This window comes from Micromys minutus (assembly GCF_963924665.1).
Source record: "Micromys minutus genome assembly, chromosome: 3".
Lineage (NCBI taxonomy): Eukaryota > Metazoa > Chordata > Mammalia > Rodentia > Muridae > Micromys > Micromys minutus.
In genome coordinates, this window is record NC_137972.1 from 21,949,716 (window position 1) to 21,968,462 (window position 18,747).

The 18,747-nt window shown below is 50.6% G+C and overlaps 2 protein-coding genes across 2 annotated transcripts; both read left to right on the plus strand.

Annotated features, from left to right (window-relative positions):
* Nucleotides 1–828: 828 nt before the first annotated feature.
* LRRC23 (leucine rich repeat containing 23) lies at nt 829–9,816 on the plus strand (the record flags this gene model as incomplete). The annotated part of the gene is made up of 7 exons (XM_080914039.1): nt 829–960; nt 1,044–1,153; nt 1,632–1,885; nt 4,040–4,170; nt 6,770–6,906; nt 8,993–9,300; nt 9,696–9,816. The coding sequence occupies 6 exons, from the start codon at nt 829–831 to the stop codon at nt 9,267–9,269; spliced, it is 1,041 nt and encodes a 346-aa protein (XP_080770165.1). The 3' UTR covers nt 9,270–9,300; nt 9,696–9,816.
* Nucleotides 9,817–11,515: 1,699 nt separating this feature from the next.
* ENO2 (enolase 2) lies at nt 11,516–18,035 on the plus strand (the record flags this gene model as incomplete). The annotated part of the gene is made up of 11 exons (XM_080914170.1): nt 11,516–11,600; nt 12,018–12,113; nt 12,224–12,282; nt 12,631–12,700; nt 13,104–13,237; nt 13,416–13,638; nt 15,450–15,647; nt 16,123–16,324; nt 16,586–16,694; nt 17,625–17,683; nt 17,966–18,035. The coding sequence occupies 11 exons, from the start codon at nt 11,516–11,518 to the stop codon at nt 18,033–18,035; spliced, it is 1,305 nt and encodes a 434-aa protein (XP_080770296.1).
* Between the last annotated feature and the right edge of the window lie 712 nt (nt 18,036–18,747).

Consider the following 18,747-nt stretch of genomic DNA (forward strand, 5'->3'; position numbering starts at 1 on the left):
TTATGTCTGCCGACAATTAACCCCGTGACACTCTATTTCTCGCCTCCTCCAGGTTCCTGGGATTAGGAATTTGGCCTCGTAACCAGGCAACCACTGAACTACCCGCTGAGGGTGGAAATAGGGGCGTTAGGGTTTGTGCTCTGCGGTTGAGGTGCGCCAGGCTCTCAACGGAAGCTGGCTGCAAAGCTAAGCGTCCCGCCTCCGTTGTCATAACAACAGTATATAACTCCGCTACCCCGTTGCGTCTTCCAAAAAACAGTCCTGACCTCTCAGCACAAAGATCCTCTCCATAACTACTTCTAGAGGAGCAGGGTCTGCTCCCACATCTGAAGGCGAATTGGGTTGGAGGGTTGAAGACTTCGTGTCAGGGAAATGGTGGTGTTAGGACACCGCATTAGAAGAGCCGGGGGTTGGGGGTGGAAGGGAACCTGGAGGTGAGGTGTAGATAAAGAAAGGGAGGAGGAGTTGGTAGGGGAGGTTTTAGGAGAACATGTAGAGCTATATCGAAGGGAATCCAGTGAGGAGGACGCTGGGCTGCTGGAGCAGTGGCAAGGGAAGGCAGCAATGGTCTGGGAGTGTGGGAAAGTGTCCCGAAGGGAGGGTGGGGGGAGGGGAGAGGAGGGCTCCAAGCAGAGACTGGAGTCCAAAGATTTTCTCCAGCATGAGGAAAGATGCGCAGGTGGGAGTTCAGAGGTGACAGAGGCTGTTTAGGGTACCCCCGTAAATGGAGTTGAGGGACTTGAGGGTTGGCGGGCGTGGGAGCTAAGACCTCCTTTCTTAGGACCAGGACTGAGTTTCGTCTGACTCCAGAGCGTAGGGGAAAGAAAGATGTCGGATGAAGATTATGTGGATGACATCGATCCGGAACAGGAACAGGATGAAGTGGAAAAGGAAGAGGAAGACAGGGAGATGGAGGAGTGGGATGACTACAGGAAAGAGGGGGAAGAAGTCTCCGAGGAAGTGAGAGCCTGGAGGAGGGCTCCCAGGGGCTCGGGACTAGAGGGGAGCTGCAAAGGGATGTTTGTATCACCCACCTTTTGCAGTGGCTGCCCACACCCCTCACGGAGGTCATGATGAAGGAAGGGCTTTCATTACTCTGCAAGATTGGCAGTGGACTGGCTCACGCTTATGTTAAGCTGGAAGTTAAGGACAGGTGAGGGCTGACCGGAGCATCTCCTGGTGCCTTCCCTCTCTCATTCCTGAGTGCGTTGGCTAGAGCTCTCCTGTCTCTCTCATCCTGAGCTGATGGGAAGAAATGGTGGGATTTTTCAGAACTTCTGGGCCTGGGCGGGGAAGTTAGCAGTAGAGAGTTTACCTAGCATTCACAGGCTCTGGGGTCATCCCCAGCACCAAAACAACATACTGAAGCTTCTGTGGGAAGCTCTGGCCTCCCTTCTTTGTGGAGTCTCTGCCTGGTAAGAGATGTAGCTTAGTGGTAAGAAGTTCTCTGGTATGTGCAAGGCACTAATTTTGATCTCTGTGCTGAAAAACAAGAATTAAACTCCACTTGCCTTTTCTCCCCCTCCCTGTCTGTCACCCCAGTAAAAGCTTATCTCTGCCTTGACAGTTCTTGATGGATTCTTATCTTCTATGGTGGCTCTTCCCCTCACCCCCTCCCCAACATCTCCTAGGGACCTCACAGACATCTCCTTACTGCGCTCCTATATTCATCTTCGCTACGTGGATATCTCTGAGAACCACATCACAGACATTTCACCGCTCAATAGTCTAACTCACCTACTGTGGCTCAAGGCAGACGGCAATCAGCTTCGGAGTGCCCGGCTGAATGAACTGCCCTACCTGCAGATTGCCAGTTTTTCCTACAACCAGATCACAGACACTGAAGGCATCTTTCATCCCCGGCTGGGAAGCCTGGATCTCAAAGGTGGGTTCTTAGGAAGGGTTACACAGAACTTCCCTTCCTTGCACGGAGCTGGCAGAAGTAGGCAGTATGTTTCTTGGCTAAGCCACGCAGCTATCTGTACACAGGTATTCATTTGTTAAGACTCGTGCTGAGCTGGGACAACAACTCAGCAGTAAAGTCTTGTCTGTGTACTTATACAGAGCCTAGCCAAAAAGGAGACTTATTAAAATTAATTGTATTCCTTTTTTAAAAGAGTTTCTTTTATATATGTGAGTACACTGTTGCTGTCTTCAGACACACCAGAAGAGGGCATCGGAGCCCATTACAGATGGTTGTGAGTCACCATGTGGTTGCTGGGAATTGAACTCAGGACCTCTGGAAGAGCAGTCAGTGCTCTTAACCGCTGAGCCATCTCTCCAGCTCTAATTGTATTCTCTTTTAAAATGTATCTTTAATTACACGTACATGGGTCTGTGCAAATGTCTGCAGTGGCCAGAAGAAAGTGCAAGCTTCCTGTGACCTGCCTGATGTGGGTGCTGGGAACTGAATCCAGGTCTTCTAAAGAAGCAACCAGGGCTCTTCACCACTGAGCCATCTCTGCATCCCTCAGAAGACTCTTTATGACAGTTCTCCACAGTGGAGATACAACAATGAGCAAAGCCAAAAGTCTCTATGCCTGTGTCTTAGAGTCCATTCTAGTTAGGGCGCTGAGCAGAAAGCAGTGAGCATTATAAGTAGATACAAGCCAGGGATGGAAGCTCACAACTGTGATCCTTACACACTAGACGTTAGAGAGGGTCAGTGAAAGTCAGAGCCAGTGTGGGTCAGCTTGGCTTGCAGAGTGAGATCTGCCCCAAAAAAACAAAACAGGAAACATAGCTCAAACAGGAGATAAATTCCATAGAAAATGGATTGGAGAAAGATTGTAAAAGGCACAGGTAGGTGCCAATTCTGCCCCTCCCCCCCAGTACAAGGGACTGAATCCAGGGTCTTGTGCATGTTAGTCAAGCACTCTTCTACTGAGCCATATTCCAGCCCTATTATCACTTTTTATTTTATTTTTTATAAGATTGTAAAAAGTTCATTTGCTTATGCAGTTTATGCATGAGTGCTTTGTCTGCATGCAGGCCTGCACACCAGAGGATGGACCCAGTGTGGTGGTTTGAATATGCTTGGCCCATGGGAAGTGACACTATTAGGAGGTGAAGCCTTATTGGAGGGCATGGGGCCTTCTAAGAGGAAGTGTGTCACTGTGGAGGCGGGACTTTGAGGTCTCACGCACATGTGTGTGTGTGTGTGTGTGTGTGTGTGTGTCTGCTGGTGTGACACAGAGTTATCCTTCTGATCAAGAACTCTCAGCTCCTTCAGCACCATGTCTGCCTTTCAGCCTGCCATGATACAGACATGGTAATGGATTGAATCTCTGAAACTGTAAGCCAGCCCCAGTTAAAGAGTTGCCTTGGTCATAGTGTCTCTTCATGAGACTACCCCACAGTCCCAAAGTGCATATTTCTCTAAACAAAAACACAATCAGGCTATCAGAACAATACCTCCGTCCCTGGTTACCTGATACCAACTTTAGTCCTAGTTAAGGTTTCATTGCTATGAAGAGACACCATGGGCCAAGCATATTCAAACCACCACAGATGGGCAGGAAGGCCCCATGGGGAGGCTAGGGATGGAACTCAGAACCTCTGGAACAACAGCCATCTCTTCATCCCCAAAATTTACTTTTAATTTTGAGAGGGGGTCTTGTAAATGTCTGAAGCTGGACTTGAACTCACTCAGTAGTAGCTCAGGAAGGTCACAGCTCTGTTACTCTGCTGCTTGAGGCTCCTAGGTAGCAGCTGGGACTATAGGTCTGAAGTACTAGACCCAGCACAGATGACAATCTCAAACTGGCTGTTTAGGGGAAGCACTACTTGACCAAAGATGTGCAGGAAGGAAGGACGTTGGCCATGAGTGTTGCTCAAGCATTACCAACTCATTCTCAAACCCAGGTTCACTTGCCTCTGAGCTCCAGAGGTCTTGGGCTGTTCTCCCTCACCTTCAGCCTCACCTTCAACCCTGCATTAGAGCAGGAGAGGATATGGGGACGGGAGGTGGGGGAGACATGTCTCCTACTTAACCTTCACAGCAGGAACTTTGAGATCTGGATTTCCTCTTTTCCAACAGGGAACCGCATCCACCAAGTGACTGGTCTGGACCCAGAAAGACTGACTAGCCTGCACACCCTGGAGCTTCGGGGAAACCAACTAGAAACCACGATAGGAATCAACCTTCCTAAGCTAAAGAATCTCTACCTGGTAGCTCGCTGGGCCCTCAGGTGGCACAGGGAAGGGAGCAGCCATGGCTTCTAGTAAGCTTAGCTAGTAGCTTCAGCACCATGATGGTGATGAGGTCTCGCATGGTGTCTGATGCCATAGAAACATAAAATTAACACAATAAGTACAAGCTGATGCTTATAATGTTAACACTTGGGAGGCCAGGTCAGAGTTAGAGGCCAGCCTGGGCTACAGAATAAGGCTCTTGTCTCTCAGAGGGAAAGGGAGGAGAGGAGGGAGGAGGGAGAGAGGAAGGCAGGGCTACAATATATGATGTGTGGTACAGGTTGTTGGGAAATGTGCTCTCCAGGTACAGAGAACAGGCAAAGAAGGCCACTTGAATATTCATTTGTTTGTCTATTGAGACAGGGTTTTATGTAACCCAGGTTAACTTGAAATCACTATGTAGCTGAGGATGACCTTGAACTCCCCTGATCCTCCTGCCTCCGCCTCTCAAATGCTAGGACTCCAGTATGTGCCATTATGATCCTGTGAGTGTGTGCGCGCACGTTGCTTTTTTCTTTTGTTTTGTTAAGACAGTTTCTCAGTGTAGCCCTGGCTGTCCTGAAACTGTAGAGCAGGCTGGCCTTGAACTCGAAGATCCTCCTGGAACTGCGTCTTGACCACTGCACTGCCCTACTACTCTAATCTAGTATTTTTGTTTTGCGTGTTTCTGTCTGTGTGCGCACACACTGTGTGTGCGTGCAGGCATGCAGCTGTGTTGTGTGTGGAAGCCCAAGATGGACTTCAAGCATCTTCCTCAGAGGCTTTTGACCTCATGTTTTGAGACAGGGTCTCTCAGAGAACCTGAAACTTCACTAATTCATTAGTTGGCCTGGCCTAAGGGCTCCAGGGATCTGTGTGTCTCTAACCCACTAGCAGGCATTACAGACTGTGTTACCCCCCTCCACACACACACAAGAGTGGCTTTTTATGTGGGTGCTGGGGACAAACACGAGTTCTCATGCTTGCATGACAAGAATTCTACCGGCCAAGCCTTGTCCATGGCCCATATCCTGTGTGCTTTTGTTCTTAAGGGTTATACCATGTAGCCTTGACTGACCTATGTAAGTCAGGTTGGCCTAGAACTCACAGCAATTCTCTTGCCCCAGTTTTCTAAGTGCCAGGATTTGTAGGTGTGTGCCACCATATCTTGTTTTTAATTACTTTGTTTAAAAATATGTTTAATGTGTAAGTGTGTTTCATCTATGTGTATGTGTATATGTATAGTACCATGTGTGTGCCTGGGGCCCTGGAAATCAGGAGGGAGATCAGATCCCCTGAAACTGAAGTTACAGGTGGTTGTGAGCTGCCATGTGATGCTGGGAACAAAACCTGTGTCTTCTAAAAGGACAATAGATGCTCTTCACCGCTGACCTATGGCTCTGACCCCAAGTTTACTTTTAGTTTTGAGACAAGATCTCCCTGCACAGCCCACCCTGGTCTGACTCCTAAGCAGAGCTTGCCCTCTTATCCATCCTCCAAGCGAGTGCTGGCGCAGCAGGTGTACACCACCATACCGGGCAGGCTCTAAGTGTCTGCCCGTGTAGCCTGGGCACCTCGACTTCTGGAACGAACTGCAGCCATGTCTCTGTTAATGAGTGGGGCTCCTGAGACAAGGGCAGGTTTAAGCAGCTCTTCTGGAATTAGAGATGGCCTTGATGGGATGAGTAGATGAATAGCAGAAGACGGCTGAGCTTTTGTTGTGGGGGCTGCCTCTTTGCTCTTTTCCTTTTTGCCCATCTTGTTTTCTGTCCTTTTGTACTGTGCTTTGAAACCAGTACCTTGCGCATGTTATAGGAGAGCTCTACCACCGAGATGTCCTCTTCAACCCAGAGACAATCATGTGTTTCTAGTTTCTATTGACAGATTTGTTGTTGTTGTTGTTCTGGGAAATCTAGCCTTTGGGCTTCTTTCTCCTAAAAAAAATTTTTTTATTATGTATATAGCATTCTGCCTGCACGTATGCCTGTAGGTCAGAAGAGGGCTTTGGATCTCATCACAGAGAGTTATGAACCACCATGTGGTTACTGGGAATTGAACCACTGAGCCATCTCTTTAGCCCTCTTTTTCTTTTTTTTTAGTTAAACTTACTTTACAGTCACGTCTTACTGTGAGTGGGGGGCAAACACAGTACAGCATGAGTGGCAAGTCTTAGTTCTCTTTCTACCCTGTGGGTACCTGGGAATGAACTCAGGTTGTTGGGCGTGGCTGCAAACACTTCTCCTCACTGAGCAATCCTGATGGCCCCTTTGTCTTTTTTTGGGGGGGAAAAGTGGTATTTGAGATAGGGTCCACCACTGTAGTCTAGGCAAGCCTGGAGACTTCATGGGCTAGCCCAGGTTTGTTTCTACACCATGACGCTTTCCCTGCCTCTGTCTCCTGAATACTAAGATTTTGGGGTACGGGCCACCACACCTAGGTCTGCATTTCTTCATTCTCTACATCACACCATCTGTCCCCACCTCCCTTCTCCACACCCACACCACTCACTACTTGGATTTCTTCTTGGCTTCACCCTTTCTCAAGCCCTCTCTCTGCTCCCCGCCCTGTGTTAATGTTACCATATGCTGGGATGTAGGCTCAAAACCTGCTGAAGAAGGTAGAGGGCCTGGAGAACTTAAGCAACTTGACCACTTTGCATCTTCGAGACAACCAGATTGAAACTTTGAATGGTTTCTCCAAGGAAATGAAGTCGCTGCAGTACCTCAACTTGAGGTATGGACGTACACCCTCTCTAAGACCCACCTCGGATCTGCCCATCACCAAGAGTGGCTTCTAAGTCCGTGGTCCTCTCCCAGTGACCCGCATCTGGGTCCCCATCTTGTCCTTTCAATCCTGTCCTCTCTTGCCCTTTCTCTGCATTTTCCTTAAAGCGAAACACAGAGATCTTCCTGGGAGCTGCAGATTTTTATATTAATTCAATCTATAATGAATAAGACTATACTGTGTTTAGTGGGGCTTAGTCTGTGTTTTAGAAACACCTAAAAGAGTCAGAAGTGGTCCATTTCCCTCTTTTTTTTTTTCTTTTTGGTTTTGTTTTGTTTTTACCCCAAAATGTTTTTCTTTTTTTTCTGTGTAGCCCTGGCTGTCCTGGAACTCAGTTTGTAGAACAGTCTGGCTTCGAAATCACAGAGATCCACCTGCCTCTGCCTCTTTGGTGCTGGGAATAAAGGCCTGCACCTCCACCGTCCACCACTACCAAGCTGCTTTTTTTCACTTTTAACTATGAGGGCCTCTCGACGTTCCCCAGGCTAGCCCCAATCCCCCAGCCTCGGCCTCCTGGACTGCTGAGGTTATAAGCATCCAACACTATGACTGACTCCAGTGCTCTTTTCCTGGCTGTATCCTAAGTAGATGTAAATGCTCCTCTCCCTCTCCTGGACCCAATTACCCTTTGCATTCATTCCTTGTCTCTTTTCTCCTCAACTGAGCACTCCCTGGAAGAGACAGCCTTTAACCCGTTACAGTTAAACATAAGATGTAGCCCGGCAGAGGGTGGCAGCAGCGGCACACACCTCTAATCCCAGAGGCAGGCAGATCTCTGTGTTCGAGGCCAGCATGGTCTACAGAGTGATTTTCAGGGCAGCCAGGGCTGGACAGTGGAAGCCTGTTTTGGAAACAAAAGAAAAGAAAAACAAAACTCCAAGTCCAGATGTGGTAGCACATGCCCACAATCCTAGGGCCTGGGGATCAATGGTGGGAGGATTGTTGCATTTGAGGTGGTGTCCAGATCTCTACAGTGGGTAGTTCCTTACCAGCCAGGGGTACGTGGTGAGACTCTGTCAACAACAGCAACAGCAGAACCAGATGTGGTGACTCATGCTTATAATTCCAGCACTCAGGAGGCCAGCCAGGGCTGCAGAGCCATTCTCTGTCATTCCCCTACCCAACACACACACACACACACACACACACACACACACACACACACACACACACACACACACACACGGAGGAGATGGATGAACGCATGCAGGGTCAAAGAGATTTTTCTCTAAGCGCTTCTTTTATTCATTTATTTATCTATTTATTGGAAGACAAGGGAGCTAACCCATGATCTGCAAATGATGCACTGAAAACCTACACTCCCGTCAGTTTAAGCAACACCATTTCTATGTGCCAGTTTTCAGATTTATGGTCCAGGCCATAGAACCCCATTCACACCCAGCCCCTCTTTTCTGGTGGACAATTCTTTAAATTTTTATTTATTTATTTATTTATTTATTTATTTTGTGGTTCTATCGATCAAACCCAGGGCCTTGTGCATGTGGAATATGTACTGTATCACTGAGCCTTGCAAAATGCCTTTGAGTAGAGCTCAAAGCACGGGATGTTCCACGAGGCTCAGAGCACCTATAGAGATCAGTCTAGAACACTTAAAGATAGATTCATAAATGTCCAAAAGCAGGAGCATGCCATTCCATTACTGAAGGAAGCACCCCCACCACATAGCACCCCACTGTTTGGTCTGAGCTCCTTTTCTGCTTGCCTGATCCTCCCAACCCTGTTGTGGTAACGGCTGACACAGAAAATGTCTGCTCCTATACGGGACATTTGCCCCTCTTCTCCAAATACGAGGTGGGATGAGGCCTGATTTGCTGCTCCGACGTTTTAAGAGGACAGACACATCGCAGGGCATTTAGGGATTCTGGGAAGGGTAGAAGAGGGGTTTGGGAATTGCATCTCGCCAAGTCTGATCCTCAACCATCCTTGCTGTCCAGGACCCAGAGTTGCTTCCGGGAGCTGGCAATCAAAGAAAGCCCATTCTCCCGAGTTAACCCCTCCTCGACCTCATTCGCAGGAGTAACATGATCGGTGACCTGGCGGAGCTGGCCAAACTTCGGGACCTGCCTAAGCTGAGAGCTTTGGTGCTGCTGGACAACCCATGCGCAGACGAGACCGACTACCGCCAGGAAGCCCTGGTGCAGATAGCACACCTAGAGCGCCTAGACAAAGAGTTCTATGAGGATGAGGACCGGGCAGAGGCCGAGGAGATCCGGCAGAGGCTGAAGGAGGAACAGGAACAAGAAGAGCACGATCCGGACCAAGACATGGAACCGTACCTCCCCCCAGTTTAGTGGCTCTTCTCAGCCTGAGGGGACAGTAAAGGTGAAGGTAGCAAGGCAGCCCCAAGAGGGCAAAGCCTGGGCACACAGGAGGAGAGGCCAGAGTGAGAGGCTGCGGGTATCTTAAGAAATGAAGGAAAGATGAGAGATGCTCAGGAAGAGGCAATAACAGACACGGGAGACCAGAGAAGGGAGAAGACTCAGAGAGGGAGGCAGAGGACCTCTGGACAACTGGGAAGAGACCAGGGAAGGGGGTGGCTGGTGGTTTATGGAGGATGTCGCTGGGCTAGGGAAAAGATCCTGCGCTAAAAATCTGAAGCTAAAAATAACAGGACACGGGGTGGGGAGGCGAAAGGAGGGCAGAGTGAGGCTGAGAGGCCTGGGGATGTGTGCGTTCCAGTAGGGCACACGGTTCACTCGGTTCACTCCTCTCTTCAGGAGGCCAAGGACACTGGCCTCAAGAACTGAGAAGACGCCAGTGGGGACCACCACAGCCTTGTCACGGGAAGTGGGAGATGCTCCTTTTTGTCCCGGACTGGAAACCCATCACATCCCCAGGGTTCAGGCTCTGTGGTGGTCGTCTCTGCGTGGCTTGTCCTGTGGACCTAACCTAAGCACAGCTCTCAAGCAGATCTGGGGCAACTAGGATGTCTGGAGAGAGGAGCTGAAGAGGTGGGCCGTGATGGTTCAGTTCAGGTTTCAAATAAAAAAGGCGTTTTTATATTCTTGTGTCCGACCGAGTTCGCGAACCCCTGTGGTGGGCTTCTCCGTCAGTCTGGGTTAGTACCTGCCGCAGTACTGGAATAAGGAGACGCCTGCTTCCCTCGAGTTGGTTGGACATGGGTTATGAGCATCCGTGTGTTTAAGGGATTGCCAGCTTGGTCCTGGATCGCCCTGGCCCTTCCCCCACCCGCTCGGTTCCCCACCACCACCCGCGCTCGCGCTCGTACGTGCGTCTCCGCCTGCAGCTCTTGACTCATCGGGGGCCCCCGGGTCACATGCGCCCGCCCGGCTCTATAGGCGCCGCCCCCTGCCAACCCCCCGCCCGCGCTGGGAGCCGCAGCCGCCGCCACTCCTGCTCTCTCTGCGCCGCCGCCGTCACCACCGCCACCGCCACCGGCTGAGTCTGCAGTCCTCGAGGTGAGGCCCGTATCCGGCCGCATCCCCTTACTCTTTCCTTGTCGCTTCCACTCCCCGGTTGTCCTGGGCTTAGCGCTTCGGGCCACTGACGCTGCGTACCTGCCTGTCACTTCCCTTCCCTGGCACCCCTCCATCCCTGGCCTTCGCGGACAGCTCCCGGCTTTGTGGCTGACACCTCCTCCTGATTTAGGTACCATCTCTCTGCACCTGCTTCTCTAACTGCACGGTTCCGGTTCCACCCCCGCCTGCCCCCTCTCCCTACGCCGGTATTCTAGGGTCCTGCCGATTTTTTTTTTCTTAAGTTCGATGTCTCGGCAGGCGGCGCGTGCTTTCCTGGCTCGCTCTATTTTGCTTTGCGTTTGCGAAGATACCCTTTCATCTTTCCTTGGCTGCCTCATACTTGCTCTAGACTCGTCCTTTGGTCCCACCTTCTCTTCCCCTCTCTCCGACATTTCATTTTCTCCGATGCTTGGGGGAGGGATAGGAGGAGTGGGGATTATGTCTGGGGGTAGAAAAGATGATGGGTCTACCTCACTATTCCCTACTGTAGCCCCTAGGGACTGGAGGCCTGGTCCCAGGACGCTGTCCCCAGACTCCTCTTGAAATGAGGAACTCGTGTTTGGGAGAGAGGTGACGACCCTGGAGTGTTTTCTAGACCTTGTGTGTGGGTGCTGTCAAGTTGGGGCTCTGCCTGCCCGGACAACCCCTCTCCTTTCTGTTCCAAGATCCAAGGGAAAAAAAATGCCAGTCTGGCAGCCATCCATGCCGGGGAAGTCTAGGGGAACCCCACTGGTCGGTGAAGAAGATGAGGGGCGAAGAAATCGCTGCCTGGCCCCTCCCCTCTTCACTGCGGTGTTCTCCCATTTTGTCATGAGATGTACCCCGCCCCTACTGCAGTGACCTCCCCTTCCTCACTGCATTGACCTTCTCTCTCCACGGGGGAGAACCCCTTCTACACAGCCTGAATGCGGCCTGCTCCTCCCCACCCCCTACCCACTGCAGTAACCTCTTTCCCAGCCCTCCCAGCCTCTGGCCCCTCCCACTGGCCTCAGGCTCCACCCTTCTAAGCCTCTATCTTTCTCCTTCCTTCACTTCCACCCAAGGAGATCCCAGCCATCATGTCTATAGAGAAGATCTGGGCCCGAGAGATCTTGGACTCCCGTGGGAATCCCACCGTGGAGGTGGATCTCCATACTGCTAAAGGTAATGAGCAACGAATAACTCCTACTTCCCCTCTGCTGGGTCTGGAAAGGGTTGAGAGGTCTTCCTTCAAATCCAGGCTTGGGGTTCTAGGCCAGCTTCCCAAGGCTGGATCTTCCTTGGCTAGTGGATCCAGGATAGGTGGGTCTGTGTTCTAGTTTAGACTGAGGAAGGTCCTGCCTATGTAGAAAGGAGCATGCATACATGCTGTGCCTAGCATAGCTCTGTTCCTGTGGCCTCCCACTTGTGCCTAAGAGGGGGTGCGGTTGTCTGTGAGATTGTGTGTATATCTCTGTGTAGTGTCAGGTATCCGTGTAGGAAGAAGTCTAGATGGGCAGGTGGGAGTCTAGGTTAGAAGGCTCAGGGAATTCTTAGCCCCAGAGTGTCCTTCCTCCTTCCTCAATACATGTCTTCTTCCAGGTCTTTTCCGGGCTGCAGTCCCCAGTGGGGCCTCCACTGGCATCTATGAGGCCCTGGAGCTAAGGGATGGGGACAAATGCCGTTACTTAGGCAAAGGTGATGACTCTCCTCTCCTAGCATGTCCAGTCCCCTAGATGCCTTCCCCTGCCTCTCCTTGCTCTCCACCTCCTCCTCCTGGCCTGACCAGTCCTTTTTCCTTTCTCTAGGTGTCCTGAAGGCAGTGGACCACATCAACAGCACAATTGCACCAGCTCTCATTAGCTCAGTGAGACCCGTTCTTTCCTGGGGGGGGGGCGGGTAGCTGCTAGGCCAGACTCCTAGAAGAAACCTTGGATCCAGGGAGGGACAAGGGGAGGGAGAAAAAAAGAAAGAAAGAAAGAAAGAAAGAAAGAAAGCAACAACCCACAACCCTCCCAAGGCCCCCCCCTGCACTCTTTAGGAACTGTAGTTACAAATCCAAGGTTGGGAAAAATACTTCTTACTGCCCCTGAAGAAACTCAAGGTCCCAAGGGTGGTACCCTGCTCAGACATAAGGCTATGCATGAATAGGGAACTCTCTGTCTTAAAGTTCAGCCTCCATCTTGGCTGTGGGTAACGGGGGCTCTGCCCACAGGGTCTCTCCGTGGTGGAGCAGGAGAAACTGGACAACCTGATGCTGGAGTTGGATGGGACGGAGAACAAATGTAAGCAGGGGCTGGGTGGGGAAGGATAGGTAAGCACAGGGAACTGAGAAGCCATGCTGGGGATACTTGGACTGCCAGAGAACCCTGCTTCTGTTGCCTAAAGCCACACTGCAGTGGGAGGGGGTGACACTAGACAGAAGGAAGAACTTCTTAAAGGCATAATGACAGGAGCTGGCATGAGGTAGTCTAGAGGATGTTTAGGAAGAAGTAAGGCTTTCCCTTTCTCGTCATCTCTGTCCCCAACCCCACTATTAGTAGTGGGAAATAAAAGAATTGCTGTTGGAAGGTGTGGGGGGTGGTGGGAAATCTCCTTTACTGGCTTTTCTGGGGCATATAGGTGGAGTCAGGGGCTACAAGAGAAGGGGGATATTTTTACCCAGTGCCTTCCTCTGTAATCTCCCAGCCAAGTTTGGGGCCAATGCCATCCTGGGCGTGTCCCTGGCCGTGTGTAAGGCTGGGGCAGCTGAGAAGGACTTGCCCCTCTATCGCCACATTGCTCAACTGGCTGGGAACTCCGACCTCATCCTGCCTGTACCGGTGAGCACTGCACTTGCCTAACCTCTTCCAGGGGAGGAGGGATGAGCGGGAGGAAGGATGGGGTTGTGAGTCTTGCGCCCCCCCCCCCCAGTATCTAAGGATCTCAGGTTGGCTTTCTCTGAGGCAGGATTTAAAAGCTCCGACTCTCCTGTAACTCTGACCATCTGTGGCTCCCCAGGCCTTTAATGTCATCAACGGTGGCTCTCATGCTGGGAACAAGTTGGCCATGCAGGAGTTCATGATCCTCCCAGTGGGTGCTGAGAGCTTTCGGGATGCCATGCGACTTGGAGCAGAGGTGTACCACACACTCAAGGGGGTCATCAAGGACAAGTACGGCAAGGATGCCACTAATGTGGGGGATGAAGGCGGCTTTGCCCCCAACATCCTGGAGAACAGTGAAGGTGAGGCCCAGGGCCCCCACTCCAGCTCTGAGTCTCACATTGGAAAAGGAGACACATGCAAGTCCTTGCAGGGATCTGGTGGAAGGTCCTTGAAGTTCTGAAAATCTCAAGTGGTAGCAGCCAGTAGGGTAGGGTAGGCTCCCGGGGCCTTCCGATTTTACACATAGACCCTGGAGCTCTGTCTGTTATCTGCAGAGCCAAGCCTGTCAGTTAGCACAGGTCCTCAGTGGACTGATGAGAATACTGGTAAGGGGTCTGAGTAAGGTCCATTTCATCCTTTAACACCACAGTCTTAGTTAGATAGCACACAGCATGCTCCAGGGAGGTAATCCACATTGGTACCATTCCCTTCCCAGCCCCTTGGGTAGCTAGGATTCCTATATTTCTTGTACTGCAGGAGGTTAAAGGTGAAGGTACTGGCCAGGCAGTGGTGGAGCATGCCTTTAATCCCAGCACTTGGAAGGAAGAGGCAGATGAATCTCTGAGTTCAAGGCCAGCCTGGTCTACAGAGTGAGTTCCAGGACAGCCACGGTTACACAGCAAAAGCCTGTCTCAAAAACAAACAAACAAACACAATAAAAAAAACAAAACAAAAAGGGAAAGTACTAGCTAGGGAATGGCTCAGGGATAGAGCGCCTGCTCAGCCTGTTTGAGGCCACTGTACCACACCCAAATGCATGCACACACATGTAAGTCCACACATACGCATACACATTCATGCAGACTCTGGAATCAGATCACTTGCCTTTATTTGAACTCTGTAGGATTGCTGACTAGAATCCCCAACCCTTGGGAGGCTGAGCATAGAGTTTGGAGCCTGGGCTACACAAAACTCTGTTTAAAATAATAATAATAATAAATAATAATAATAATAATTATTATTATTAATAAAAAGAAAAGAGGATAATGATAATAATAACGATATAGAAGTGGTCTTTTTAAAAGCCAAGCATTTGAGCAGGGCACGGAGGTGCGGACTCTTAATCCCAAGTACATCTTTGAGTTCAAGTCTAGCCTGGTCTACACAGAGAGTATGGGGCTAGTATCTAGGGCTACATGGTAAGAACCAGTGTCGAAAAAACCAAACCAAACCAAACCAAAACAAGGCAGGGGGAAAAAATAATGATGTGAATTCTAGAAGGACCATCGAGGATTAGCTAACATGAGGTGATACCAGAGAAAGACACTATTAGGGCTCAGTGGTTAAGGACATTTGGCGCTCTTGTAGAGGACTCAGGTTTGGCTCACAGCATACATGTGGTTCCAGGGGATCTAACACTCTCTTCTGGTATCTGTGAGCACATGCACACAGAGCATATACATACATGCAGGCAAAACATTTAATATATATAACAATTTCCTGTAAAGAACACACACACACACTCTGCTAGCCAGGCCTGGTGGTGCAGGTCTAACATCCCACCCATTTAGAGGCAGGAGAATTGAAAGGTCAAGTATGCTTTAGCTACAGAGTAAGTTCAAGGCCAACCTGAGCAACTTAGACCCTTTCTCAAAGAGAAAAAGGAAAAAAGGTGGATAAAGAATGTGGCTCAGTGGCAGAGAACTTGCAGCCCCAGCACCAGGATGATGTGTGATGGAGTGTGGGGGAGGGGAGGGGAGCGGGAGACCAACATTAGTAACTAGTAACAGAATTCTACACTTCTGTCTCCCTAGAAAGCCTCTCTCCACAGACTTTAGCCACACCTCCCCTCCAACAGTCAGTCCCCTCCTTCCACTCTGAATTGCTTTTCTCGCCCTCCTTCCTTCATACCTATTTCTCCTACTGACAATCTCACTGGATTTGTCTTTAGCCTTGGAGCTGGTGAAGGAAGCCATCGATAAGGCTGGCTACACGGAAAAGATGGTGATTGGCATGGATGTGGCTGCCTCTGAGTTTTACCGCGATGGCAAATACGACTTGGATTTCAAGTCTCCCGCTGATCCTTCGCGTTACATCACTGGGGACCAGCTGGGGGCGCTCTACCAGGACTTTGTCCGGAACTATCCTGGTGAGAGCGAGGAATTATGGGAGGGGAAGGAACGGAGCTAGGCAAAGGTGAACTTTATGGGGTGCAGAGTCTGGGGCCAAGTGATGTCCTAAGGAGGCTAAGAAGCAGGGAGTAGGTTCTTGCAGAGCGGCGCTTTGAGTGTCACGTGACTGCATATACAGCTGTGACGGGGTTCCTCCTCCGGCTGTTTCAGACCCTGGGCTCTGAGAGCTACTTGGGTCCTAGGGAGGGTTCTGGAAGGAGTTGGGGATGGGAAGAACATGAATGGATGTGACAGAAAGGAGCCAGGCTCTAGGATCTTTGATTGATGAAGGTAGACGCTGTATGGAGTTGGCGCGGCTGCCTTGGGGGGTGATCACTGAGGTAGCATCTCCACAGTTACCAAGGGCCCACGTCCCGCTCCATGGAGGCAGTTGGTCTCCATCAGAGCAGGCTTCTCTGGGAAGAACCAGTGTCCTCTCCACTCCCTCTGCAGTGGTCTCCATTGAAGACCCATTTGACCAGGATGACTGGGCAGCTTGGTCCAAGTTCACAGCCAACGTCGGCATCCAGATAGTGGGCGACGACCTGACAGTGACCAACCCCAAGCGCATCGAGCGGGCAGTGGAGGAGAAAGCCTGCAACTGTTTGCTGCTCAAGGTCAATCAGATCGGCTCGGTCACGGAAGCCATCCAAGCGTGAGTGGCTTCTGGCCTCCTTCCACCTCGTTTCTTCAGGACTCCTCTTGCGAGCCCTCCTAGTGGGATTCTCCCCTGGAATCCCGGTGAACGCTGGGTACCCTCATCACTAGTCTCACTTCTAGTCCCTCTAATTCTTCACGATCTGGCCTCATGCCCCATTAGTCACCTTCCTCCAGGTGCTTCCTGACATAGATCAAGCCCGCGGCTGGGAGGGAATAGCTGTGCTTCTGGGCAGGTCAGTGCTGGTGTACGCTGCAGGTGCAAGCTGGCCCAGGAGAATGGCTGGGGGGTTATGGTGAGTCACCGCTCTGGAGAAACGGAAGACACGTTCATTGCTGACCTCGTAGTGGGACTGTGTACAGGTCAGGTGAGTAGAGCCAGCCTGTGGGATTAGGAGAGATCTTTGTGGGGTTGGTGGGTTCTAGGCCCAGGTAGTTACTGTCCTGCCAAAAATCTGAGAGTCTGAGCAGTTTCAAGGGTAGAAGTCTGGCCAGGCATAGTGGCACACACCTTTAATCCCAGCAGTCAGGAGGCAGAGACAGGTGGCTCTCTGTGAGTTTAAGACCAGCTTGGTTTATAGAATTGAGTTGCAGGAAAGCCAGGGCTACACTGAGAGACTCCTTAACAAACAAACAGTAAAACGGTGAGATGGCCCAGCAGGTCCAAATGCCCGGTGCTAACCCTGACTGTCAGCTTCCGTCTGATCCGTGGGACCCACAGGTTAGAAGGAGAGAACCACCTCCCACCAGTTGTCCTCTGACCTGTAAATGCACACCGTGGCAAGCACAGACACACAATAAAGTATTCATTTTATAGATAATTAATACAAATACAGATGTTTCAGGGCTGGAGGTTTGGCTCAGTTACAGAGTACTTGCCTAACATGCACAAGACCCTGGGTTCCATTTTAAAAAGGGGTGGGGGAGGTAGGGTATGACGGCGCATGCCTTTAGTCCCAGCAGTCAGGAGACAGACAGGAGGATCTCTATAGGTTCAAGACCAACCTATCGAGTTCTAGGACAGCCCAGGCTATAGTAAAATTTTGTCTCAAAAACAAACAAACACACCTGGACTTGGTGTCACATGTCTTTACCCCCCCCCCACACACTTCGGGAAGTTGAGGTAGGAGGATCAGGAGTTCAAGGCTAACCTGTCCCATCTGAGGCCAGCTTTCATAAAACTGTCTCCAAAAAAAAAAAAAAAAAGTATGTTTGTGTGTGTTGGGGGTTGGGGGGAGTAGGGTTGTCCTATCAGTGAAAGGAAATCTTTAAGCTGCGTATCTCCCCAAATATTTCAGATCAAGACTGGTGCCCCATGCAGATCTGAACGTCTGGCGAAGTACAACCAACTCATGAGGTGAGGAGGGTCCCTGAAGAACAAGCACCCGAGACCCAGGGCTAAACCCATTAGGTCACCATTCCATCTCTTGCATCCAGGACCTGGAGAGTAGTGGATGCTGAGAAAATAGTTTCGCTTAGTGGGTTCAAGGATGGTCTGATTGGCAGATCACTAAAGTGCGTGAAAGCCAGGGAGTGTTCGCCTTGGGGGCAGCCCTCAATCGAGAAGCCTGGAGGGACTGAGAGAGGAAAGCAGATCTCTTCCTTCCCCTGACTGCTCTCCTTCCGGATCATCTGTCAGGATTGAGGAAGAGCTGGGGGACGAAGCTCGCTTCGCGGGACATAATTTCCGAAATCCCAGTGTGCTGTGACCCCCCCTGCTTGCCTGAACACTGGAACATCTCATTCTCCTGGAGCCTTTCTTGCTGTCCCGACATTCCACAGTTACCCTGATACCTTGAGCCCCAAGTCACCCAGAACCTCAACTCACCTGCTCCGGCTGTTCTTGGCTTCCATAACCCCCTGCTGTCTCTGCTCTTCCTCTTCTCTGGGCCCCATTTTTTTTTTGGGATTCCAGTCTGCCCACTTTCCCTCCTATTCTCTCTAATCTTAAAAAAAAAAGACTATTAGAAGGGGGTCCACAGAAGAACCGCCAGCGTCTGACAGAGCTTCAGGATCAGGGTGTTGGGGGTGTTTAGAGTGGGGCCATGTGACACGTGTGCTTCACTCATTTCCGTGTTGCGTAGAAGCCTTGAACTATGCATAGAACTGGTGTTTTGGGAGTGCTGTGTGTGTGTGAGAGAGAGAGAGAGAGAGAGAGAGAGAGTGCATTTGTTTGTTTGTTTATTTATTTATTTATTTATTTATTTATTTATTTATTTCTCAGTCTGTCAGTCATCTCCCATAATTCTACAGTCTGAAAGTGACCCAGCTTGACAGGAGCAGTAGTTTCATGTGGCTCCATTCCAAGATGACCCAGGATGGGAGGTTTCCCTAGCATGGGAAGGGTAACAGAGAGGGGCCTTAGCAATTGTCTCATTTGGTGCGCTAACTGAAGCTCGGTGATTTACAGAAGGGGGCTGT